Source organism: Colletotrichum truncatum, assembly GCF_014235925.2.
Source record: "Colletotrichum truncatum strain CMES1059 chromosome Unknown Contig_0012, whole genome shotgun sequence".
Taxonomy (NCBI): Eukaryota; Fungi; Ascomycota; class Sordariomycetes; order Glomerellales; family Glomerellaceae; genus Colletotrichum; species Colletotrichum truncatum.
Window position 1 is genome coordinate 230,556 of NW_027222409.1, and position 20,623 is coordinate 251,178.

The following is a 20,623-nucleotide window of genomic DNA, read 5'->3' on the forward strand; positions in this document are numbered from 1 at the left end:
TCCTCGACGTTCTTCACGAGGTGTCATTGTTAACCAAAGTATTACCTCTATGCTTCTCCAAGTTGGGCCAGACATCTTTGGAAAAACCAATCGCCAACGAGTTGGAGGGCTAATCCAATAGCGCGAGGCAAATGATGGTGCACACAGTCAATCCCCCGCACATTTGCCACATGAAAGCTGGTTAGAGGATTCATTTACGGATACAGGGCCAACCCTACAAACGGCGGGCGTAGCCGTCAAGATCGGACAAAATTGCCCCACACCTTTCAACAAATCATCGCCAAGTTCGAGATCTTGTGACTTGACTTTTTGCATCGCTTATCCATTTTATGCAAAGAAGGAGAGCTGATTTTTGAATCGAGTGTCTCTTAATACAATCATGTTAGCATTATACTAACATACCTATCCAATCTCATCCAACCTGCAGCTAATCTGTCCCTGGTAGATATACACTCATCTCAAACCCATTGGTGAAGGGAAGAGTCATGTTTTGAAAGCCATTTTCCGGTGTTCGTAGAAACGCCAAAAGGTCCTTGTAACCCTCAGCGCCCGATATCGTGTTGTCTGTGAGCACAACCGCACCGTGCCGAAGACGAGGAAGGACGGTTTTGAGTGTCGGAAGAGCAAGGGCTGACCAGACTGTTCGCGGTTGGTTTTAGTACAAATACTCTCCATGAAGAAGTGTCGAAGCAAGACTCACTATCAAGGAGAAGAAGATCAATCTGTGGTAACCCTTCCTTCAGAGTTTCGAGGAGGTCGCCCACTCTCAGGTCAATCTGCTGCTCAACCACTGCACCACACTGTGCCCAGTACTTCCGCGCAACATTTGCCTTTTGCGCCTCCTTCTCGGTGGCTATGACTGTCCCAGTCTTGCCAGTGGCGGCCTTTGTTTTACCAACGGCTAGAGCAAGGTAAATAGTGCTGACTCCGAAGCTAGTTCCCGCTTCAACAACATTGGTCGCACCCATGGCGTTGATGAGCTGATAGGTGAACTGGCATTTGTCTTCATCCAGGGCGATGAATTTATCAAGCATGAGCTTGTCGAATTTGTCGTCGGGGTTCTCATCTCGGTGCTGGTCTTCTAGATCGCCTTTTAGCTGGGCAGAGAAAACCTTCCCGGTGGCTGATAGGGCAGCTTCCTGGTCCAGGGACTTCCGATGAAGCTCAGACAGAAGCTGGAGAATGTGCTGCGGGGCACTGATTTTTGGAAGAGCGGGCATGGTGCAGGTCTGGGGAACTCGAACTCGAAAGAATGAGCAGTAAGTGAGAGGTTAGAGGATCTTCTTATTTTTGAGCTTTTTGTGGGTTGTTTCGTGGCAGCACTGCCTAGGTAATGTCTCAGCATGTCTTGGACGTTGTGTTGGTGGGTGGTCCTCAGTTTTCTGGCTTTTTATGTGCGAGGCTATCGTATCCCATCGACTACGCCCTACGAACAGGTTTAAACCAGCCCATTGACAGACCCATATTTCTCTTACTACCAAACAACATGATTCTCGCGATTCGACTGAAAATAAGTTGTAGTTTCGGTGTTTAATTGGCTATTGTACGACCTCAAAAAACATTACAAAAGGGCAGGCCAATTGTGTGTGAGCTTTGGATTGGCGAGAATGCTGATGACGTCCAAGCGTTACTCCTCGACTTGTCTAAATGAGGTAAATTGTGGCCCTGCCGGCTTGGTGCCCCACTAATGTGCTCTCAGAGGGCAACTCTTTGCGATCAGTACCTAATACTAGTAGGTATACAGGTAGTCAGTCCCTTATCTACACCCGCTCTCGTCCCCATCATGTTAGGAACACATAAATGTACGTCATCAATGCCTTTGTTTCACAGGCTGCGTTTTAATAGCTTGGATAATTGCTAGTACCTCTCTCAATGTTAGAATCCATAGATTGAATAAGTACCTTACAATTCAAGTACTTGGTTAGCTAGGAAAAGTCTTAACCAGCCTCTAAGTACCTTTGCTAGGTCTCCCTACGGGTATGTACATGCAGTCAAATGGGACTGGATACAGAATTCTGGCTCTAGTACGGAGTACATGATCATCCCCGCCACATAAATCCAGCACCTAATTACCCCGCATTACTGAAAGGGAAAGCCTCTCAGTCGTGCGTCGCCCGATGAGAACCTAGATAAGATAAGATGTAGATAAGATAACACATACAATGGAATCCGGCGTGGCCAACCCACTAATGCGGAGGGTGGGACCGCTCCGTACTTTTGTCTTCGGCTCCGTGGGGTGGTCCCCTTAAAATATAACCGGTTCTACCAGAACATGCTACTACATCAAGTGCTTCATAGCTTCCAGGAGACCGAAGGCGTTATCATAATTGTGCACTTACAGAACTGAACAAGAGCCCGCTGACCATGATAACCCAAAAACGCCGAATGACCAGAAAGTACGTCAATGGCTGAGTCTTAAAACACTTAAATGATTCTCAAAAGCCTAGACCGACGATTGGCGCGACAGATACGAATATTTCCTGGCGAAAGGTGTATTTCACTGATATCCAAACCAATGTGGTGTTTATACATTTCTTCAATTACTCTGTTTCATACGTACGGGTCCCTCGTTCACTTGATCGCCGCCGACATACCTGGCTTAGTTCCGCACTCTAACACGTAAGCCATGGCTACCCTTGGATGGGAATGGAATAATGTAATCCTGGTTGATGTCGATGTCTCTCTCTCTAGTTGTTTCGTACAACTCCAAAGTAGGACCCTCTTGTCCACGGTAAATGTCATATTTGCGGACAATGGAAGCAAGTACCATGGACATTTCTTGGCGTGCAAAATTCATTCTATCAAACACGTCAGTTGCTGTAAATGAACGTAAAGAGTAAAGCCGTAACAAAAGCTTATGATAGCGTACCCAATGCAGTTTCTGGTTCCTCTGGCAAATCCGATAAATGCTTTATCAAGCCTGGGGTTATCGATCCACCTTTGCGGACGGAACTCGTAGGGCTCTTCAAAAGCGTCCGGGTTCATGTGCGCTATCTGAGTGGTCATGTTGGTTGATGTGCCTGGGGGGATTACGTATTCCGTGCCCCTACGCTTGTCTTGGTAGACAATTGGCACATCCGGCGAGACCCGAGGTAGACGGGAGACAACACCAGGGTAAACACGAACTGTCTCTTGGATGAAAGCGCTTAGATATGGCAGTTTCTCCACTTGGGAGAAAGACGGCACCTCATCCGCATGAGGAAGGGCAGCTGTAACCTCCTCCTTCACCTTTTCGAAGATGGAAGGCTCTGAAAGAAGTTGGTAGATGGCGGCTTGCAAGGTGTATGCGGTGGTTCCCTCACCCGCAAATACAACTAGCTGAGCCTCGTGCGCTAGCCTTGCAATAGTCTTTTCCTCCTCGGGAAGCTTGCTGTTCAAGATACCTTCAAAGATGGTATTCTTGACACTGTCGGGGCTTTTGGAGTTTCTAATTTCCTCGACTTTTTCAATCCACATCTACAAAGATATTTAAACACTCACTTATTCAATGATGATAAATTCTGCAAAGCTCATGACGTACCATCTGCTTATCCCACATTTCCGTCAATGAGGGAATGAAGGTCTTCACGGCCCATGGTGGCGCCAAGGCAAGCAGGGTGCCCACCCAAGGGAAGTGACAAAAGGTATGATTGAGGATGAAGAAAACGTCCGTGGACAGCATGTATGACATGGCGAAATCCTTCTTGTCGAGAAAGTGGAAGGAGTCGCCAAAGGCGTATTCCGTAATCAAGTCGCTTGTGAAAGCCCGGAAGACGTAGTGTAGGGGTAAAATCTCGCCAGTATTTCCTGCATCTTCCAATCTCGAAAGGAACTTGGTCAAGTGATTCTGAATAATCGGCTCTAAGCGGCGAATGCTGGCAGTGGAGAAGAAACCGCTAATTGCATTCCGTCGTCTGCGATGAATATCATGGTCAATTGTAGCAACAATCGACTCCGCAGCTGATGCAAGAGTTGCCAAGATTTAGCCAATTTCTTCCAAATTCGTTTGCAGGTCAAGGGTTTTCTTACTTCCGGTTCGTCTTCCTGTGAAATAATACTTGTTGGTCTTTCTCCCTGGTCCCGGGAAAATGGAATCGATGAATTCCGGGTCGTTGAAGTGGACCTCATGGGGGTTGATCCGAACGATTGGGCCTGCATGAACGATCTAGTGCTCCACGCTTCGAACAGATGGGATGCAGGGGGAACGAACCGTATTTTTCATGCATTTGGCCGATCTTTCGGTAGTATTGGCCACCCAAGAAGACATCATAGTAAATTTCATACCAATAGGTGACAGCTAGAGGGTAGAATTCCTCATTTCAGTACATTCTTAGAACGACAGGAAAAATGCAAACTCTTACCCGCCAATTTTGGTCCTGGGATTCGTGATATAGGAGAAAACACCACTATTGGACTAAAATCAGCTAATTCTTTCAAAAAGGCAATGTTGATTAAATCATACATCGATATACAACAAGGGATGTAAGGTATGAAAGCGATATGATCACAGCAACATATAATGTCAACAGGCTGAATAGTCCTTGTTCTTTCCAAGTATTCAAGCTGTTAGCCACCAAAGGCCGTTGGAAGAAGCTTTCGCGCGACGACATTTTGCCTTCGCACTTTGGTCAGAGAGTCGTAATTCGTTATCGAATGAAAATGTCAGCGAGCCCCTGCACCAAACCTACGGACGTCTACCATTATTGTATCTTCACCATGATACTCATCGTCGCTTACAGAAAAACCATCTATACATCAAAGTCTCACGTAATACCACCCCCAATTCGTACAATAAATCTAAAAATCACTCGTTTTGCACTGTTTTTGCTTCTTCATATCAGCTCTCTGCATCCGGAGGATCACATTCCTAGAAGCATGGCTCTTATCATGCCGACTAAGGATTCCTGCATTACACTGAAGCACTCTTTGCGGGCGGCAAAGAAACGGGGCGGGCCGAGTTTAATCTAGCAAATGCAGGGCTATAATGCATGGTCAGCAGTATCCACCACCAACCCCGGGGTCCATATATGCATGTCAACACCGGCCGCTACCCGGCAAGGGTCCCACTTCAACGGTTCGGGTGGTCCGTGTTTAGAGGACATAGCTTACCTTGCATCGAACTCATGCAGTGTAATCATGAAATAAATTAACCCCCTTTCAGACTTAGAAATGCCGGTAAGGACCATTCTAGGTTGAATGTCCTATTCCCACAGGCCACGGGTCAGCTAGCAGGGAGACTGTTGATAGCCCTGTAAACATCGCGAATCGTCCAGGGGACCGAAGTCCAAGACACTTGTCGGCTAAAATAAAACTGACTCAGATCTATGCCGGAGGATGAATCCCCAGTTAAGTAGGATTATCGTGGCTTGGAAGAAGCCAGCATCGCTTCCTTCGGGCAACCCGGCGCTCAGCCGTTCAGCCCTTGGACTCATAGTACCCGTACCGCGCGGAACAGGCTTCCTGAACCCTCTTCTGATGCCAATGATTCGATAGTACGAATTAGTCAAAGTTCAGTAATATAGCTAAAGCTTTCTGCCGAGACTTGCAGAGTTCATAATAAACTTGCCCCTATGCATGTTCTCTTGTTCTGTGCTCCGATATCAATGTTTGTTTATACCATCCTCTCGGCTCATTCTTGATACAGTCATTGGTTTCTTTATCCATTTCAGAACTCTCCGCTTACTGGAACACATTCCTCTTTCAACATGCATGTTCATGCAGCCTCTGTTTCAGTCGTAGCCGCGGCATTATCATATCTACCATCGGCAGCTGGTGCACCTCTGAATGGATCCACCGCATTAACAGGGTGCCGTTACCTACCGGCAGACTCCCAGTGGCCGGGACCAAGCGAATGGGACAAGTTAAACCGCACAATTGGTGGCAGACTCATAGCTGGAAGACCTCTGGCACATGTCTGCCATGGTAGCGATTACGACGCTGCTGCCTGTACAAACGTGAGGGAAAAATGGACGGAGCCCCTCTCATAGTAGGTGACCCATGTGATGTATCCTGCAGTTCAGATCCCGGACGAACACCTCACTGACAGTCGAGGTCCAGCTTCACGGACCCGGTAAATGTAATGTCGCCATACTGGCTGAATAACACCTGCAGCCCATACGATGCGCCAAACGCAACGTGCAACCTGGGAAATATTGCATCTTACGCCATTAACGTTAGTAGTGCGGCAGATGTCATCGCCGGAATCAAGTTTGCCAAGAGAAAGAACGTGCGACTAAGCATCAAGAACACCGGCCACGACTACATTGGAAGGTCGAACGGCCAGGGATCCCTTGCACTGTGGACGCATAATCTCAAGAACATCACTTTTTTCAACTACAGTAGTGCCGCGTACACGGGACCTGCGGCCAAAGTATCGGCGGGTGTCCAGTTCTTTGAGGCATATGCCGCTGCTGCCAGCCATGGACTGAGAGTTGTGGGTGGTTTCTGCCCCACCGTCGGAATGGCGGGCGGTTACGTGCAGGGCGCTGGTCATGGTCCGTTGGGAGCTACATACGGTCTCGCGGCAGATAACACTCTTGAGTTTGAAGTCATCACTACCGAAGGAAGACATCTGGTGGCTTCGCGTGCCCAGAATGCGGACCTTTACTGGGCGCTTAGCGGCGGGGGCGGAGGCAACTACGGAGTTGTACTATCTTTGACCACGAAAGCCCACGTCGATGGGCCTGTCGCAGGAGGTTCGCTTACCTTCGACAACCAGGATGAGGATTCATATTGGGCCGCAATCGAGGCGTGGCAAACCCATCTGCTGACCCTTGACAAGATACCGGGTTTCACTACTGTCTGGGGCTTCACCAATGCATCCTTCAACATTGCGTTTGTGACTCTGCCCGGTGGCAATGCTTCCGTTGTGGCCGATGCTTTGGCTCCTTTCCTCAAGGAGCTTGATAGGCTCAAGGTGGTTCTCTCGACCTATGAGACCAGTGACCGACCGAGTTTCTACGAACACTACGAATACTACACCGGTTCTCCCCCTTATGGACCTTACACAACGAACGATGTTATTGGCGGCCGCCTCATTCAACGTTCCACGGTGGAACAGAACGTCACCAATCTGGTTTCCGTTCTTCGTAATGTTGTTCATTCTGGGCTACCTTCGGTGCGCGTTAACGGCATTGCAGCCAATGTTACGCACGCACGGGCAGGTAACAAGCCGGGTTCGAACGCTGTCCTCCCAGCTTGGCGGGACTCTCTTTACTGGCTCAACATTGATGTCATTTTTGACCCCGCTTCGTCCGTCTCCACGATTCACGACATTCAGAGTCGTGTGAACGGTTTTCAAGATCGCCTTAAACCCTTGACGCCCGGTGGTGGGTCATACATGAACGAAGGCACATATGACAACGTGGACTGGAAGGTGGATTACTACGGAGAGAACTACGACAAGCTTCTGCAGGTTAAGAGGACGTATGATCCTAGTTTCACCTTATACGCACACACCTCCGTGGGCGCAGACGAGGTAATTGTTGGCCCAGACGGGCGCATCTGTAAAAAGGTGTAGTAGGGATGGATGTCTCTAATCACGCCTGTTCGTTGATATTGAGATCATTTGCATTAGTATTCTGCAACGTCCTTTACTATCAGCAACACTTATCAAACTTAAGTCGCAATAGAGTGCGTAGCTTCGTGAGTGGCTGTAAGTTTATTAGTCAATAGAAGTAATATGCAGAACATTGGGTTTTAAAACGTGTGCCTTTGTATATACCGCTTGACTTAACTTGACCCTGTTTGGAAGTACTGACCGCGCATCTGTGCTGTAGTAGTACTGGTCAATTCTCTTTATGATGTTGCCACAAGGCATCCACATCTGCATTTATTAACAGTAGACCTTGGCTATCTGACCTCACTTCAGTTTGCCGGTATAGGAATAGCAACAATCCATAATGCGCGACCCTTCACATTTGAAAACTGGTTCAAGTAATTTTAAACGGAACGCAAAATTGACGGTTCAAAACAAAGTCACAAGTTCTACTAATATTGAAGATTTCAGGCCGTGGACGAAAGCTAATGAACAGGAAGGCCTATTTTCGCGTGGCACTAAAACCTATATTGCTTCGTACTTGGTATACTTCTGAATGCTTTGTGAGTAAATCGGAACCCACATCTACACATTACCAAGGCAACACAGCACCATCCCACTGAATCAGCTTTCCACCATGGCTCTCCCGAGTTGCGGCCTCGACAACCTTGATGATTCCCTCAGTAACGTCATCAACCGATAGAGGGGCTTGCTCGTGCCCGAAATAGTGAGCACCGTTGTTTCCAAGATCAGTCTGAACCCAGCTATAGCAATAGTTAGTTCTTATCTATCCCTGACACTCATGTCCGCATAAGTAATTGGCAAAGCTCTTACCCAGGGTCGATAGGGAACGCGACGAGTTCCGGTTCTTCGCGATGGATGGCCTTGGTAAGCCAGTGTGCAACCACTTTGGAAGTGCCGTAAGCCGCATTAGGCATGTCAAGTTGGTTCTAGAGGGTTAGCGCGGCAGCAAGGCGAGGTGCGGAAATGCATGAAATACCGTGAGCCATGCGGAGCAGGATCCGATGGTAATCCACTTTCCGTTCTTCGACTTCTTCAACAGGGGAAGGGTAGCCTGGTAGGTGAAGATAAGGCCATGAACGTTGGGCACGTAGTGTCCTTCTATCTCTTCAACGGTGATGTCGGAGACCTTGGGCCACGCGAAACAAACGCCTGCGTTGGCAATCACTACGTCCAATCGATCAACGCCTTGAGCTTCCAGTTGCTTCACGGCTTCGACGCCCTCGGTTTTGCTGGTAACATCAAACTTCACAATAATGAGAGAAGAACCCTCGCCTTTGGGAAGTTCGGACAGTTTCTTTGACGATTCATGGTTCGGGTCGCGGACTGTGCCGATGACGGTATGGTTTGGCTTGGCCAAGTATCGCTGAAGAAGACCTTTGCCGATGCCTCTGTTAGCTCCAGTTACGAGCACGATAGTCGAGGCCATGTTGTCGTCTTCTTCGGAGGCTTTTTCTGCGGGGTGGATGGTGTGATAGGCTAGATATGCAGGGGAACTATTCGTGGTTGTATATTCAAGAAACTGAGTCTGATACGGATCAAGTAGCCTTGGATATCAACTTTCGATTTCTTCAGCCATTCTTAAACTTCCAAAGTCCCGTATGTACCGTAATCATGTCAAGGCTGACAAATTAGCAGGCCACATGAGCCGTAATCAATGCTGACCAGGCAGGACACTGAAACCAACCAACTGTTGGTAACACGCCGTCTAGGGTGGGCCAACATGGGGTGCTCTCATCATTCGCCCGTTTCCGAACAGTATTGCACGTTAATCGAGCAAGTTCTGCTTTGCTGACTTCCAGGATACCCAAGGCTCGAGGAAAGGAACCGTTTCACGGATCCCACAACCGTTCGGTAAGCATACCCACAACCGAACCTTACACCAAGGTAGAAGGTGTTCGTCTGTAAGGGACCACGCCTAATGCAAGGTAATTAAGGTCATGCGCGGTCAGCATTGTGCATACCGGCCCCAGATAAGCTTTCTAGTCCGGGATTAGGTGCTGACCCTGCATATATAGCGTGGGGGCTCCGCCTCAGTGGGGAGCTCGATCCATGACGTGGGGGCATTCATCGCGCGTGATTGATACAAACTTGGCTGCATTATTTGTGCAAGTATGTTGTTCCAAAGGGCACTGAACTACAGTATTGACAAAACAAACCACTGAATTGGAATTTTTGGCGGTCATACAGCCTACGTTTCTGCTCTGTTGTGAGGTTCCGACAGCAGGTTACATGGTCAAGGGGAAGAGATAATTGGACAGCCAATATAGTTTCATTCTATCTGTATACAAAATTGTGACCTTCATTGTGCTTTAGAGCGGGCATGATATGTCTATTCAGCAAAATAAACAATTCTATCACAGGCCTCTTGCCATACGCCTACTCGATAGATGCGCGAATGAAATCTATCATTGCCTGCCAGATTTCCTTTGACCCTTGCCCACTTAGCACCGTCAAATGTCCTTTACCCTTGGCTAAATACAGACTTTTAGGTTCTCCAAACCGCCCGAAGGCCTCTTCCTGCTCTGCAGCTGGAGAAATGTCATCTAGCTCCGGGATGATCATTTGAACTGGAGCTTTAACAAGATGAAGAAGTTCTTTGGGACGGAAAAGCGCCAACTTATGGTACGTTTGTAGTGTAATACGATCGCGGAAGTTGGGCGCCCCGCGATCAATGACAGCGTTCATAAAAGTATACGCCTCAATTCCGCCTGGACCTCCAGAGCCTGCCATACCAATTGGGTTTTCGCCTTTGCTGTTGAATGGTGGGAGTGTGAAAGGCTCATTTCCACGGAGCTGGGACTGCCGGTCCCTGATGAGCTGCACAAAGGCTTTCTCCCGCTTGTCAGGTTGGAAAAAACTGAAGATTGGACAAACCATGACAACTGCCTTGACACGACGGTCAACCGCAGCCGCGCATGCGCTTACTGTGGCACCAAAAGACATGCCCCAAAGAATTATGCGGCGGGAATCCACATTCGGTAGGGCTGCAACGTGCGTTACAACATCTAGAAAGACGAGCATCAGTGGGTGTCTTTATGCCGAGGCCACGGCCCAGGAAATTGGGATTGCCCACTTACCTGAAAGATCTTCAGCCTGCTGCAGGGGGCTAATTTGGTTTCTGGGAAGCCCATCGCTATCGCCAATGCTCCTTGGATCATAAATCAGGGCGTTGAAGCCCAAATGCTGGAACCACTCTGCCAGTTCTGGCAAGAGCATTTCCTTGACACAGTTGAACTGAAATAGATTTGTGAGTTTCTTGAGTAATGGCCAACAGGTGTGGAATGCTTTTGCTACCAACCCCGTGTGTCATGATGATTGCTGGTGCTTGCTTATCGGCCGCATATAGGACTCCACGTAGGACAATTCCGTCTATTGTTTTGAACTCTAGTTTTTCGCCGCTGACAGTCATTTTTTCAAATGAGAATGTGCGTGTAGTTCTTGAGTATGTCGTATTAAGTGAATTGAAAGTCTTATGGCAGAGAGGTATAAGCAGTGACGGAGAGGCTGCTAACAGAAGAGGAATCAATACGATAACAGCAACTTGGAAGGCAACGACTATGGCCACGCATGTACTACGCATCAAGAGACTTTTTATTGAAGAAGTAAATCGTCTTATGAGAAGGCCTTCTTGTTAGCCTTGCAGCGAAGTTATCGGGCAACCAGCCACGCCAGTAAATTGTACATGGTAATTGTCTAACAGAGTGTCTGACGGATCCGAAAACGATTTGAAAAGGTACCCCAATACTTTCTCGCCCAGGTTGTCACCCGATGGTAACATAGCCGAGCCAATCATTCATGTTTGGGATGAAGAAAGGTGACATGCAGCCTGTCGGGCTGACTGCATCGATTGTGCAGGAGTATCTCACGCAATTCTAGACCCGCAATGCGCTGTCGGCGGGTAGATAACATTACCCGAGGGCGGCCCGGATCCCTCCCGGAACCCCGCTATGCATGATTAGTGTTTTTGTATCTCCCTTTCAATGAAGGATCTCTGTGATCCATTATCCAGGGTACGAAAGTCCCTCAAAGTCTTGCACAAGGCATATATCATTATCAAGTTGTAGTTTGCATCGAGAAGCCGGAGGATTGCAGAATGCAGTGTAACGGCTTACTCTGCAGCAGATTCATCGCCGACTTGGGATTTGGAGACGTTGTGTTGCAGATAGGGGTGCAAAAGAAAACATGTCTAGATCGGGCATGTAACTATGCATTATCAGGACCACAACAGCGGATCCCGCGCGATTTGGGGCTGAATTTGCGACATTCGCAATAGGCTATCTGAGACTGAAAGGTTGGATGCACACATTGGCTTGTAGAGGATTATGACTCGTATCTAACTTCTTATCTACGTGTATTCCAGAATCCGCGATTGCCGATGTGACTCTGATGTGATGTATCTCATGCAAGTAAGGCGACATACCTGAGATTTGATGACGTTCAGGGGTTGAAGAATCATAGGTTTGTATGACCCTGAGAATCATGTCACACAGGCATGCATAGATCCTGACGCAAAGTGTTGTATCCATAACGAGGGGCAACTGGACCCTTGAATGAGTTTGTGATTGCAGATGAGGCATTGGTGTTGACATTGCATCGCGGGTCAGATTCAACCGAGCATGAGCTGGCTAACACATTCAATGGAGTCATCGTTCCGACAGCAAAGAGTACGTCTCCGGGAACGTGAGTTAAACAGCGATAAGAGGTATACGGGTACTGGAGGATATATGAGTTGACATTCCCAAGTATTATCGCTGAATATGATCTCAAGTCAACTCAATATCAAGTTGATTCAGAATCAAGTTACTCAGCTTCATCAGAAAAGACATAAAGTTTGAAATCTGTTTTATTACTCTCATAATTGGTACCTTTGTCTTTACCAACTCAACTAGGACACAATGTCAGTAACACATCAGTCCAAAGAGCCTCTGGCAATTGTCGGCCTTGCTTGCCGACTCCCAGGCGGCAACACCAACCCCCACAAACTATGGGAATTTCTCAAGAGAGGAGGAATTGCGTCAAACAAAGTACCAAAATCCAGGTTCAACTTGGAAGGTCACTGGGATGGCTCCCAAAAACCACGCACCATGAGACCTCTTGGTGGTATGTTCCTCGAAGATATCGATCCGGCTGACTTTGATGCCTCTTTTTTTGAAATTTCAAGAACAGAAGCCATTTCTATGGACCCAAACCAGCGCCAGATGCTCGAGGTTGTTTACGAAGGCCTTGAGAATGCCGGCATTCCCTTGGAGAGTCTTGACGGAGCATCAGTTGGCTGCTTCGTCGGATCTTATGCATCAGGTGAGATCGGCTGATACCAAAGACATAGTACATCACTCATTGTATACCTTCAGATTACGGCGACATGCAAGCAAGAGATCCAGAGGATAGGCCAGCAGCTATCACTGTTGGAGTTGGCCGCTCAATCATGGCCAACAGGTTGAGTCACTTTTTGAATATCAAAGGACCTAGGTACGAAATCCGTTGCCTGTCTCATTTGATTTCATTTACTTAAAATCTTCTAGCATGACTATCGATACTGCCTGCTCAGGAAGCTTGGTCGGCATCGATGTTGCCAGCCGTTATCTGCAGACACGAGAGATCAATGCTGCAATCATCGCAACAAGCAACTTATATCTCAATCCAGAGCATGTTATGGACATTGGCGGTGTTGGTCATGCCCATTCACCCACAGGTCTTTGCCACACCTTCGATATCTCTGCCGACGGATACGTCAAGGCAGAGGCAGTTAGTGCTGTCATCATCAAGAGGCTTTCGGATGCCATCAGAGACAGGGATCCCATCAGGGCTGTAATTCTGGGGTCTTCTACCAACAGCGATGGCAGAACACCAGGCATTGCCAGCCCTAGCGCCGAAGCCCAAGCAGCGGCCATTCGAGCTGCTTACGCCAGTGCCGGCATCACAAACTTTAATGACACGGCTTATCTTGAATGCCACGGCACTGGAACACAAGTAAGGCTGTTGTTTATTTAATTTTGTTAATAGGGCTAACTGTTCTTGTAGGCTGGTGACCCTACTGAGGTCAAGGGTGCGGCGTCCGTTTTCGCAGCAACTCGTCCCGCTGACAAGCCACTTATCATTGGATCAGTCAGTAGTTCCCCATTCATGTAAGCTTGTGAACAAAAAACTGAAACAACCTAATCTAGATCAAGAGCAACGTCGGCCACGCCGAACCCTCGGCTGGTATTTCCGGTCTCATCAAGGCTGTCTTGGCCACTGAGTCTGGAATAATTCCTGGCAATCCCACGTTTGAGACTCCAAGCCCGAAGAGTAAGCAAATATAGTGCTAAAAGAATGGCCTTGGTAAAGTTAATATGCTAATCAATCAATTAAATGTAGTTGACTTCGCCGGCTTGAAGGTGAAGGCCTCTCGCACAGCTTTGCCGTGGCCTGTAGGGGCCCCTCGCAGAGCCAGTATCAACTCATTCGGATACGGAGGTTCAAATGCTCATTTGATCCTGGAACAGCAAAGCATTCCCGGCGGCCCGCGTCACATCTCGTCATTTCTCTCTGATGATGACGATTTCTCTTTGGATGACGACGACTCAGAAGGCCCGTACACTTTGGTAGTCTCCGCCAATGATGGTGCGTCGTTGCGTGCTAATATCAAGGCACTCAGCAACCATCTGATCAACCCACGTGTGAAGGTTAGCCTTCCCGATCTTGCATACACCCTTTCAGAGCGAAGATCGCAACTCTGGCATCGGGCCTTCCTCACAACGCGAAGCCTCACGGACTTGGACGAGAATGCATTCACTGTCGGGAAGAAGAGTTCGCAGACCCCGCGTATCGGTTTTGTCTTCACCGGCCAGGGTGCTCAGTGGCCTCAGATGGGCAAGGACCTTCTCACGTATTTCCCTTGGACTCGCAGTATCTTGGAAGAGCTTGAAGCTGTCCTTCAGAGTCTCCCAGAGTCCCCTCAATGGTCACTCATCAATGAGTTGACTGAGTCACGATCTCCAGAACACCTACGTCAGCCCGAATTCTCGCAGCCTCTTGTTACTGCTCTCCAGCTTTGCCTTATAGCGGTGCTAGAAAGCTGGGGAATTACCCCAGAGAGCGTTGTTGGCCACTCCTCCGGTGAAATTGCTGCCGCCTATGCCGCTGGCTTCCTCGATCGAGCGGGTGCCATCAAAGCCTCCTTCTATCGTGGCAGGGCAGCGTTGAATCGCCAACAGGAAGCTGAGAGAGACGTTGGCATGCTGGCCGTGGGCGTTGGTGTTGAAGCGCTTTCGCCTTATTTGGAGAAGTATGCAGATGAGGCTTGGATTGCGTGCTTCAACAGCCCAAGCAGCTTGACAGTATCTGGCAAGCGAGCTCCTCTCGAGTCCTTGGCCGCAGAATTAAAGGCAGACGGTCACTTTGCTCGTCTTCTTCAAGTTGATCTGGCTTACCATTCGCCTCTTATGGGAGTCATTGGCGACGAGTATGAGAAACTCTTGTCAGCAAACTTCGCCTCGCTGGAAGGATCATCCAAAGTATCCATGTTCTCCTCTGTTACCGGGAGAAAAAAGGACACCACCGCGGATGGCGCCTACTGGAAGGCCAACATGATCTCACCTGTCAAGTTCAGTGAAGCCGCCAAAGAAATGCTTTCTGGAGAGAATAGTCCCAATTTTGTAATTGAGATTGGTCCGTCAGGCGCTCTAGGCGGGCCAGTCTCGCAGATCTTGAAGTCTCTCCCTAACGGCTCCGAAGTCTCGTCCTTTGCCGCATGGTCGCGTGGTGCCAATGCTGGAAAGACCCTTTTCGACCTTGCTGGACGCCTTTTCGTCGCTGGAGGGTCTGTCAGTCTGGCAAAGGTCAACGGCTACGCTCTTGATGAGCCGGAGGCCGGAAACCTTCCAAACACCATCATCGACCTTCCCAACTACGTGTGGAACCACTCGGTTAAGTACTGGCATGAGAATGCGGCAAGCAAAGACTGGAGATTCAAGCAGTATGTAAACCACGATCTACTTGGAAGCAAGGTTCTTGGCACTACATGGAGATCTCCTACATGGCGCAAGCTACTGGATATCGCCGACGTGCCTTGGTTGAAGGACCATAAGATGGGAGACGACATTCTACTCCCAGGTTCTGGCTTCATAACTATGGCCGTGGAAGCACTTTACCAAAAGACTAGAGCCACAGCCCCTGAGGATGTCATCATAAGTGCACCGAATGACCTGTCATACAGGTTCAGAAACGTCCGGTTCGACAAAGCACTAGTGTTGGAAGAAGGCGTAGAAGCGGCAATCACGTTGTCATTGACCCAGCAGCCGGGAAGCAAGGACTGGCATGAGTTCCGTGTCTCTACAAATACGGGAGATGTTTTCATCGAACATTGTACTGGTTTGATCCGAGTACAAGATCCTGTTGACGAGCCTCTTTCTGAGGCAGAACGCCGTCCTCTCGAATTTCCAACGTCTGCCAAGATCTGGTACAAGGCACAGACAAATATCGGATACGGATTTGGGCCTGATTTCCAGAAGGTCAAGAAGGTCGAGTCTTTGAGCGGTCAAAGACGCGGTCGCAGCTTAGTTGCTCTTGATGAGCCGAAGTCCAAGTGGTCGCCTCAGTCTTACTACCCCATTCACCCAGCTTCTTTAGACGGATGCTTCCAGACGGTTACACCATCTCTATGGGCTGGAGAGCATAGCTCTCTAAACTCTGTCTTGGTGCCATCAATCATCGACGATTTGGTGATCAACAAGGTCAACAAGGGTCTCAAGGAAGGCCTATCACTTGCAAGCTCTACGTATTCCGGCCGTGGTCGCCTTGAAGAAGCAAAGAGCTATTTTGCAAACTGCTCTGTTTATGATCCGGAGACCGGCTCTTTGCTTATGCAAATGCAAGGCCTTCGGTTTGCGAAGCTGGACGTGATTCCCAAGCCGGATGCTCACGTGTTCGATCGTATCAGCTGGAAGCCGGATGTAACGTTCCTCTTGCAAGAAGGCTTGGCTCACCTGGGCTCTGAAACTAGTTTCAACACGATCATTGACTTGGTCGGGCACAAGAAACCTACCTTGCGTGTGCTTGAGATTGATTTCAACAGCAACGACTCTTTGTCAACCTGGTTTGAAGTCGAAGATCAAGCGGCCAGAGCCGCCTACTCGCACTACGACTTTGCCTCAGCTGATGCAAAGCTCCTTGTTGGTGTTCAAACACAACATGAAGACAAAAGAAACTCATCGTTTCTTCTGGTCAACTTCGAAAGCGAAGACCTTGGGTTGCCTCAGGATGCTGCGTACGACTTGGCCGTTGTGAAGGTTTCTAATTCCTCTTCCGCAGGCTTCCAACAGTTGATTGATAAACTCAAAACACGTGTCTCAAATGATGGGTACGTCTTGGTGGTTCAGAACGACAACAAAATAGTGACTACTGCTTCCTCTCCTCGATCCGTTACACCAGAGAACGCAGACACTCCAATCACACCCGGAACTCCTTCTGAATCAGCTGGATCAGAACTCTCTCCTGAGACTCCGTTCACGGATGTTTCTACGCCAAACGAAGATATTGAGGTCAAAAAACAATCTTCCGAGCAGGAAGAGATTTCAGGCGCAGCAGTTCAACGTCTACTTGATGCTGTTCCCTCTCAAGCTACCGTGAAACTATCTGGCCTCCTTTCGAAACTCCATGGCGCTAACTGGACGCTTTATAACCCAGAGTCAACTGTCAGCAGCCAACAGCTCGCCGACAGTCTCTATGTTCTTCGTCTTTCTTCAAACACTCCAACACTGGAGCTGTCGCTAAAGGGCAAGCTAGAGGCTTCAGGTTGGCATCTCGTCGAACAAACAAGTTCTATTTCTGTCGACAATGTACCTTCAGGTGCTTCTGTTCTGATTTTAGACGAGCTTTATGCTCCTGTCCTAACGCAGATTAACGACTCCCAATGGGATACCTTGAAAGCACTAATCAGTGCCGGAAACAAGATCCTTTGGGTGACTCAGGGATCACAGCTAAAGGTGACCAACCCAAGCTCTGCTCTGGCTCACGGCCTCTTCCGCGTGGCTCGGAGAGAAGACGCTAGCGTCAACCTCACTGTCCTCGATGTGGAATCGAGCACCGGGTCAACTACCACGTGGGCTATCGACTCCGTCCTGCGGGCCACCCAAGCCAGTGGCAAACCTAGCTCCAAAGAAGCAGTCGAAACCGAGTTCACCGAACGTGATGGTATTCTCTATGTTCATAGAATCGTACAGGATTACAAGGTGAATGAGTTCAAGCGTGCTGAAAAAGAGGGCGCCGATACCACACTGAAGAACCTTCACGAAACCGAGGCAGCCGTGCAACTGAGATCCGAGCGTGTCGGAACATTCCAGAGCCTGACTTGGAACGAGACAGCCGTTGGCGAGGTTTCCGTGGAAGAGGGCAGAGTTGAGGTCGAAGTATTCGCTGTCGGTGTCAACTTCAAGGTAAGCTAAGCACTTTGTGATGCTTCAAACAGTTCTTAATTGACTCTCTTATAGGATGTTGCGGTGGCCATGGGAATTGTGCCTGAGAACGAGTACACTATTGGTTACGAGGCAGCTGGCGTTGTCAAGAGACTTGGACCAGGCGTGAGCAAATTCAAGATTGGCGACCGTGTTTGCTTCTTGAACGGTGGAAGTTACGCCAATCGCCTTCAGGTTCCCGTCGGCCGAGCTCACACAATTCCTGACTGGATGAGCTTTGAGGTCAGTTGTTTGATCCTGATGCATATCAGAGCATGCGAGACTGATAATCTTTTAGGATGCGGCAACCATTCCCTCGGTATACCTGTGCTCTATCTACTCTTTGTTTGACATTGCAAACTTGAAAGAAGGACAAGTAAGAGATGGTCGTCATTCACACGGTAGAGAACAACAAGCTAACAACCACAGTCCGTACTGATCCACTCGGCATCTGGCGGCGTTGGCATTGCATGCATCCAACTAGCCCAGTACAAGAAAGCAGAGGTTTGTTTTCAAAACTTACTCCCGCCATAAAGCTCCATGCATGAATAGTGTGCGCTAACCAAAACACAGATCTACGTCACTGTTGGCACAGAAGAAAAGCGCAAGTTCCTCGAGGACAACTACGGCATTCCTCGAACTCGCATGTTCTCTTCTCGCAACACGAAATTTGCAAAGGAGATCCTGGTCGCGACCGAAGGCCGTGGCGTTGACGTAATCATCAACTCTCTCACCGGAGAATTGCTAGATGCCTCATGGAGAATCATTGCCGATGGCGGAACCATGGTTGAGATCGGAAAGAAAGACATTGTTGACCGTAACGCACTATCCATGGAGCCATTTGACCGCAATGCATCGTTCAGGGCCATGGATTTCTCCTACACGCAAGATATCACAGATCCACTGATTTCGAGGTATGTATACCCCTTGTTCATTCTTAGTATAACATCGTAAAATATTAACGCTATTTGCAGACTTCTTGATGAGATTTTTGTTCTTGTCAATGAAGGCCACATCAAGCCTATTCACCCTATTACCACATTCGGATTTGACGCCGTGCCAGCCGCGCTGGCGTACATTCGAAGTGGTCGGCACATTGGGAAGGTGGTCATATCGGACGGAGACAAGAAGGATGTCCAGGTCCCCATCAGGCCAGCAACTCAGAAGCTAATTCTACGGGCCGACGCTTCATATGTCATCGTAGGCGGTCTTAAGGGCCTGTGTGGATCGTTGGCCATTCATCTTGCACGACACGGAGCCAAACACATTATTGTGGTCAGCCGCAGCGGCACCGCTGACGTCGCTTCGCAAAAGGCAGTGAAAAACTGTCTCGCTTATGGATGCGAGGTTGTTGAAGCCAAGGGTGATGTCGCAGATATTGTCTTCCTTCGCGAAGTCTTCAATGAGGCGTCGCCTCGGGTCGCCGGTATTATTCAGGGCGCCATGGTATTAAGGGTAAGTGCATCATATAGTGTTTGCGATCTTAATGCTGAACAATACCAGGACAAGCCATACGAGACCATGAGTCTCGATGACTACCACACCGCTATCCATGCCAAGTTCACTGGCACTTGGAACCTTCACCGGGTTTCTGAGGAGCAGCCTCAACCCCTTGATTTCTTCACTTTGCTCTCAAGTATCTCTGGCATCGTAGGAAATAAGGGACAGGCCAACTACGCGGCAGGCAACACATTCCTCGACGCCTTTGCCGATTATAGACGCTCTCTCGGTCTCAAGGCTAATTCCGTCGACTTAGGTCTTATCCAAGACGTGGGTTACGTGGCTGAGCAGGAGGGTTTCGAGGCCAGGTTCGACACCAGGCAGTGGACGCCCATTACTGAAGGCACTCTTCGCAAGATTCTCAGCTACTCGATCCTGCAGCAAGACCAGGCTTCGGAACCAATCAACGCCGACAGCGTGGCGCAACTGATTACGGGCATCGGATTCCCGCTGCCGGAAGACTCGGACCTTACTCGGGATGCCCGCTTCGGCTACTTGTTCCAGAACACCGGGGCCGGGTCCGACGGCAAAGAAGGCGGTGCCGGAAAGCAGGGCGACGAGAACGTGCGCGCATTCCACACTCTGCTCAAGTCAGGCTCTGACAGGGCCGCAGTGGTAAAGATTGGTGTGGAGGTGGTTGCGGCGCAGCTCGCCAAAATCCTGCGCCTAGAGTCGGAAATCGAACCCGCCAAGCCACTCATGGCTTTCGGTCTGGACTCTCTGGCGGCGGTCGAGCTGCGCAACTGGATTCGGTTGGAGCTTGGCGCTGAACTGACAACGCTTGACATCACCAACGCTAGCTCTCTGAATGCGTTAGGCGATAAGCTGGTGACGAAGCTGACACAGAATGTTGCGACCAGCTCTTAACATAACGGAACTCTTTAAACTGGGTATCTTGTTTACTTCTTGGCCGTTGCGGATGAATCTGTCCGTTTGTTAGTGATCATTTGCTTACTGCATATTTGCATTTTGCTGGGAGAACATTTATTACTTGTGGTTGAGATTCTCCCTTTCAATTGGTTTCAAGATAAAAATAAAAAAAAACATTATCAGGTTGCATTTAAACGACAACAACTCTTTACGAAAGCTAGTTTCTCTAATTAAATCATAAAGTACTTTTGGCAATTCGCTCCAAGTCTCGTGGTGTTCG

General features: G+C 48.9%; 6 protein-coding genes across 6 annotated transcripts; 2 read left to right on the forward strand and 4 right to left on the reverse strand.

Annotated features, from left to right (window-relative positions):
• Nucleotides 1–427: 427 nt before the first annotated feature.
• Nucleotides 428–1,220, reverse strand: CTRU02_214883 (O-methyltransferase MdmC; the record flags this gene model as incomplete). Its single annotated transcript, XM_036726604.1, has 2 exons — nucleotides 428–639; nucleotides 701–1,220. The coding sequence occupies 2 exons, from the start codon at nucleotides 1,218–1,220 to the stop codon at nucleotides 428–430; spliced, it is 732 nt and encodes a 243-aa protein (XP_036581791.1).
• Nucleotides 1,221–2,599: 1,379 nt separating this feature from the next.
• On the reverse strand, nucleotides 2,600–4,443 carry CTRU02_214884 (cytochrome p450; the record flags this gene model as incomplete). The annotated part of the gene is made up of 6 exons (XM_070206329.1): nucleotides 2,600–2,798; nucleotides 2,870–3,456; nucleotides 3,521–3,939; nucleotides 4,009–4,131; nucleotides 4,190–4,276; nucleotides 4,341–4,443. The coding sequence occupies 6 exons, from the start codon at nucleotides 4,441–4,443 to the stop codon at nucleotides 2,600–2,602; spliced, it is 1,518 nt and encodes a 505-aa protein (XP_070059972.1).
• Nucleotides 4,444–5,684: 1,241 nt separating this feature from the next.
• CTRU02_214885 (FAD binding domain protein) lies at nucleotides 5,685–7,498 on the forward strand (the record flags this gene model as incomplete). The annotated part of the gene is made up of 2 exons (XM_036726602.1): nucleotides 5,685–5,965; nucleotides 6,037–7,498. 2 exons carry the CDS (start codon nucleotides 5,685–5,687, stop codon nucleotides 7,496–7,498), a joined length of 1,743 nt encoding a protein of 580 aa, XP_036581789.1.
• Nucleotides 7,499–8,108: 610 nt separating this feature from the next.
• CTRU02_214886 (toxin biosynthesis) lies at nucleotides 8,109–8,966 on the reverse strand (the record flags this gene model as incomplete). The annotated part of the gene is made up of 3 exons (XM_036726601.1): nucleotides 8,109–8,280; nucleotides 8,351–8,466; nucleotides 8,508–8,966. The coding sequence occupies 3 exons, from the start codon at nucleotides 8,964–8,966 to the stop codon at nucleotides 8,109–8,111; spliced, it is 747 nt and encodes a 248-aa protein (XP_036581788.1).
• Nucleotides 8,967–9,916: 950 nt separating this feature from the next.
• On the reverse strand, nucleotides 9,917–10,949 carry CTRU02_214887 (DltD domain-containing protein; the record flags this gene model as incomplete). Its single annotated transcript, XM_036726600.1, has 3 exons — nucleotides 9,917–10,545; nucleotides 10,618–10,774; nucleotides 10,839–10,949. The coding sequence occupies 3 exons, from the start codon at nucleotides 10,947–10,949 to the stop codon at nucleotides 9,917–9,919; spliced, it is 897 nt and encodes a 298-aa protein (XP_036581787.1).
• A 1,486-nt stretch (nucleotides 10,950–12,435) lies between these two features.
• On the forward strand, nucleotides 12,436–20,340 carry CTRU02_214888 (polyketide synthase; the record flags this gene model as incomplete). Its single annotated transcript, XM_036726599.1, has 12 exons — nucleotides 12,436–12,838; nucleotides 12,892–13,009; nucleotides 13,063–13,510; nucleotides 13,562–13,645; nucleotides 13,705–13,828; nucleotides 13,898–17,955; nucleotides 18,010–18,216; nucleotides 18,272–18,349; nucleotides 18,403–18,477; nucleotides 18,547–18,887; nucleotides 18,948–19,428; nucleotides 19,477–20,340. The coding sequence occupies 12 exons, from the start codon at nucleotides 12,436–12,438 to the stop codon at nucleotides 20,338–20,340; spliced, it is 7,281 nt and encodes a 2,426-aa protein (XP_036581786.1).
• Nucleotides 20,341–20,623: the final 283 nt, after the last annotated feature.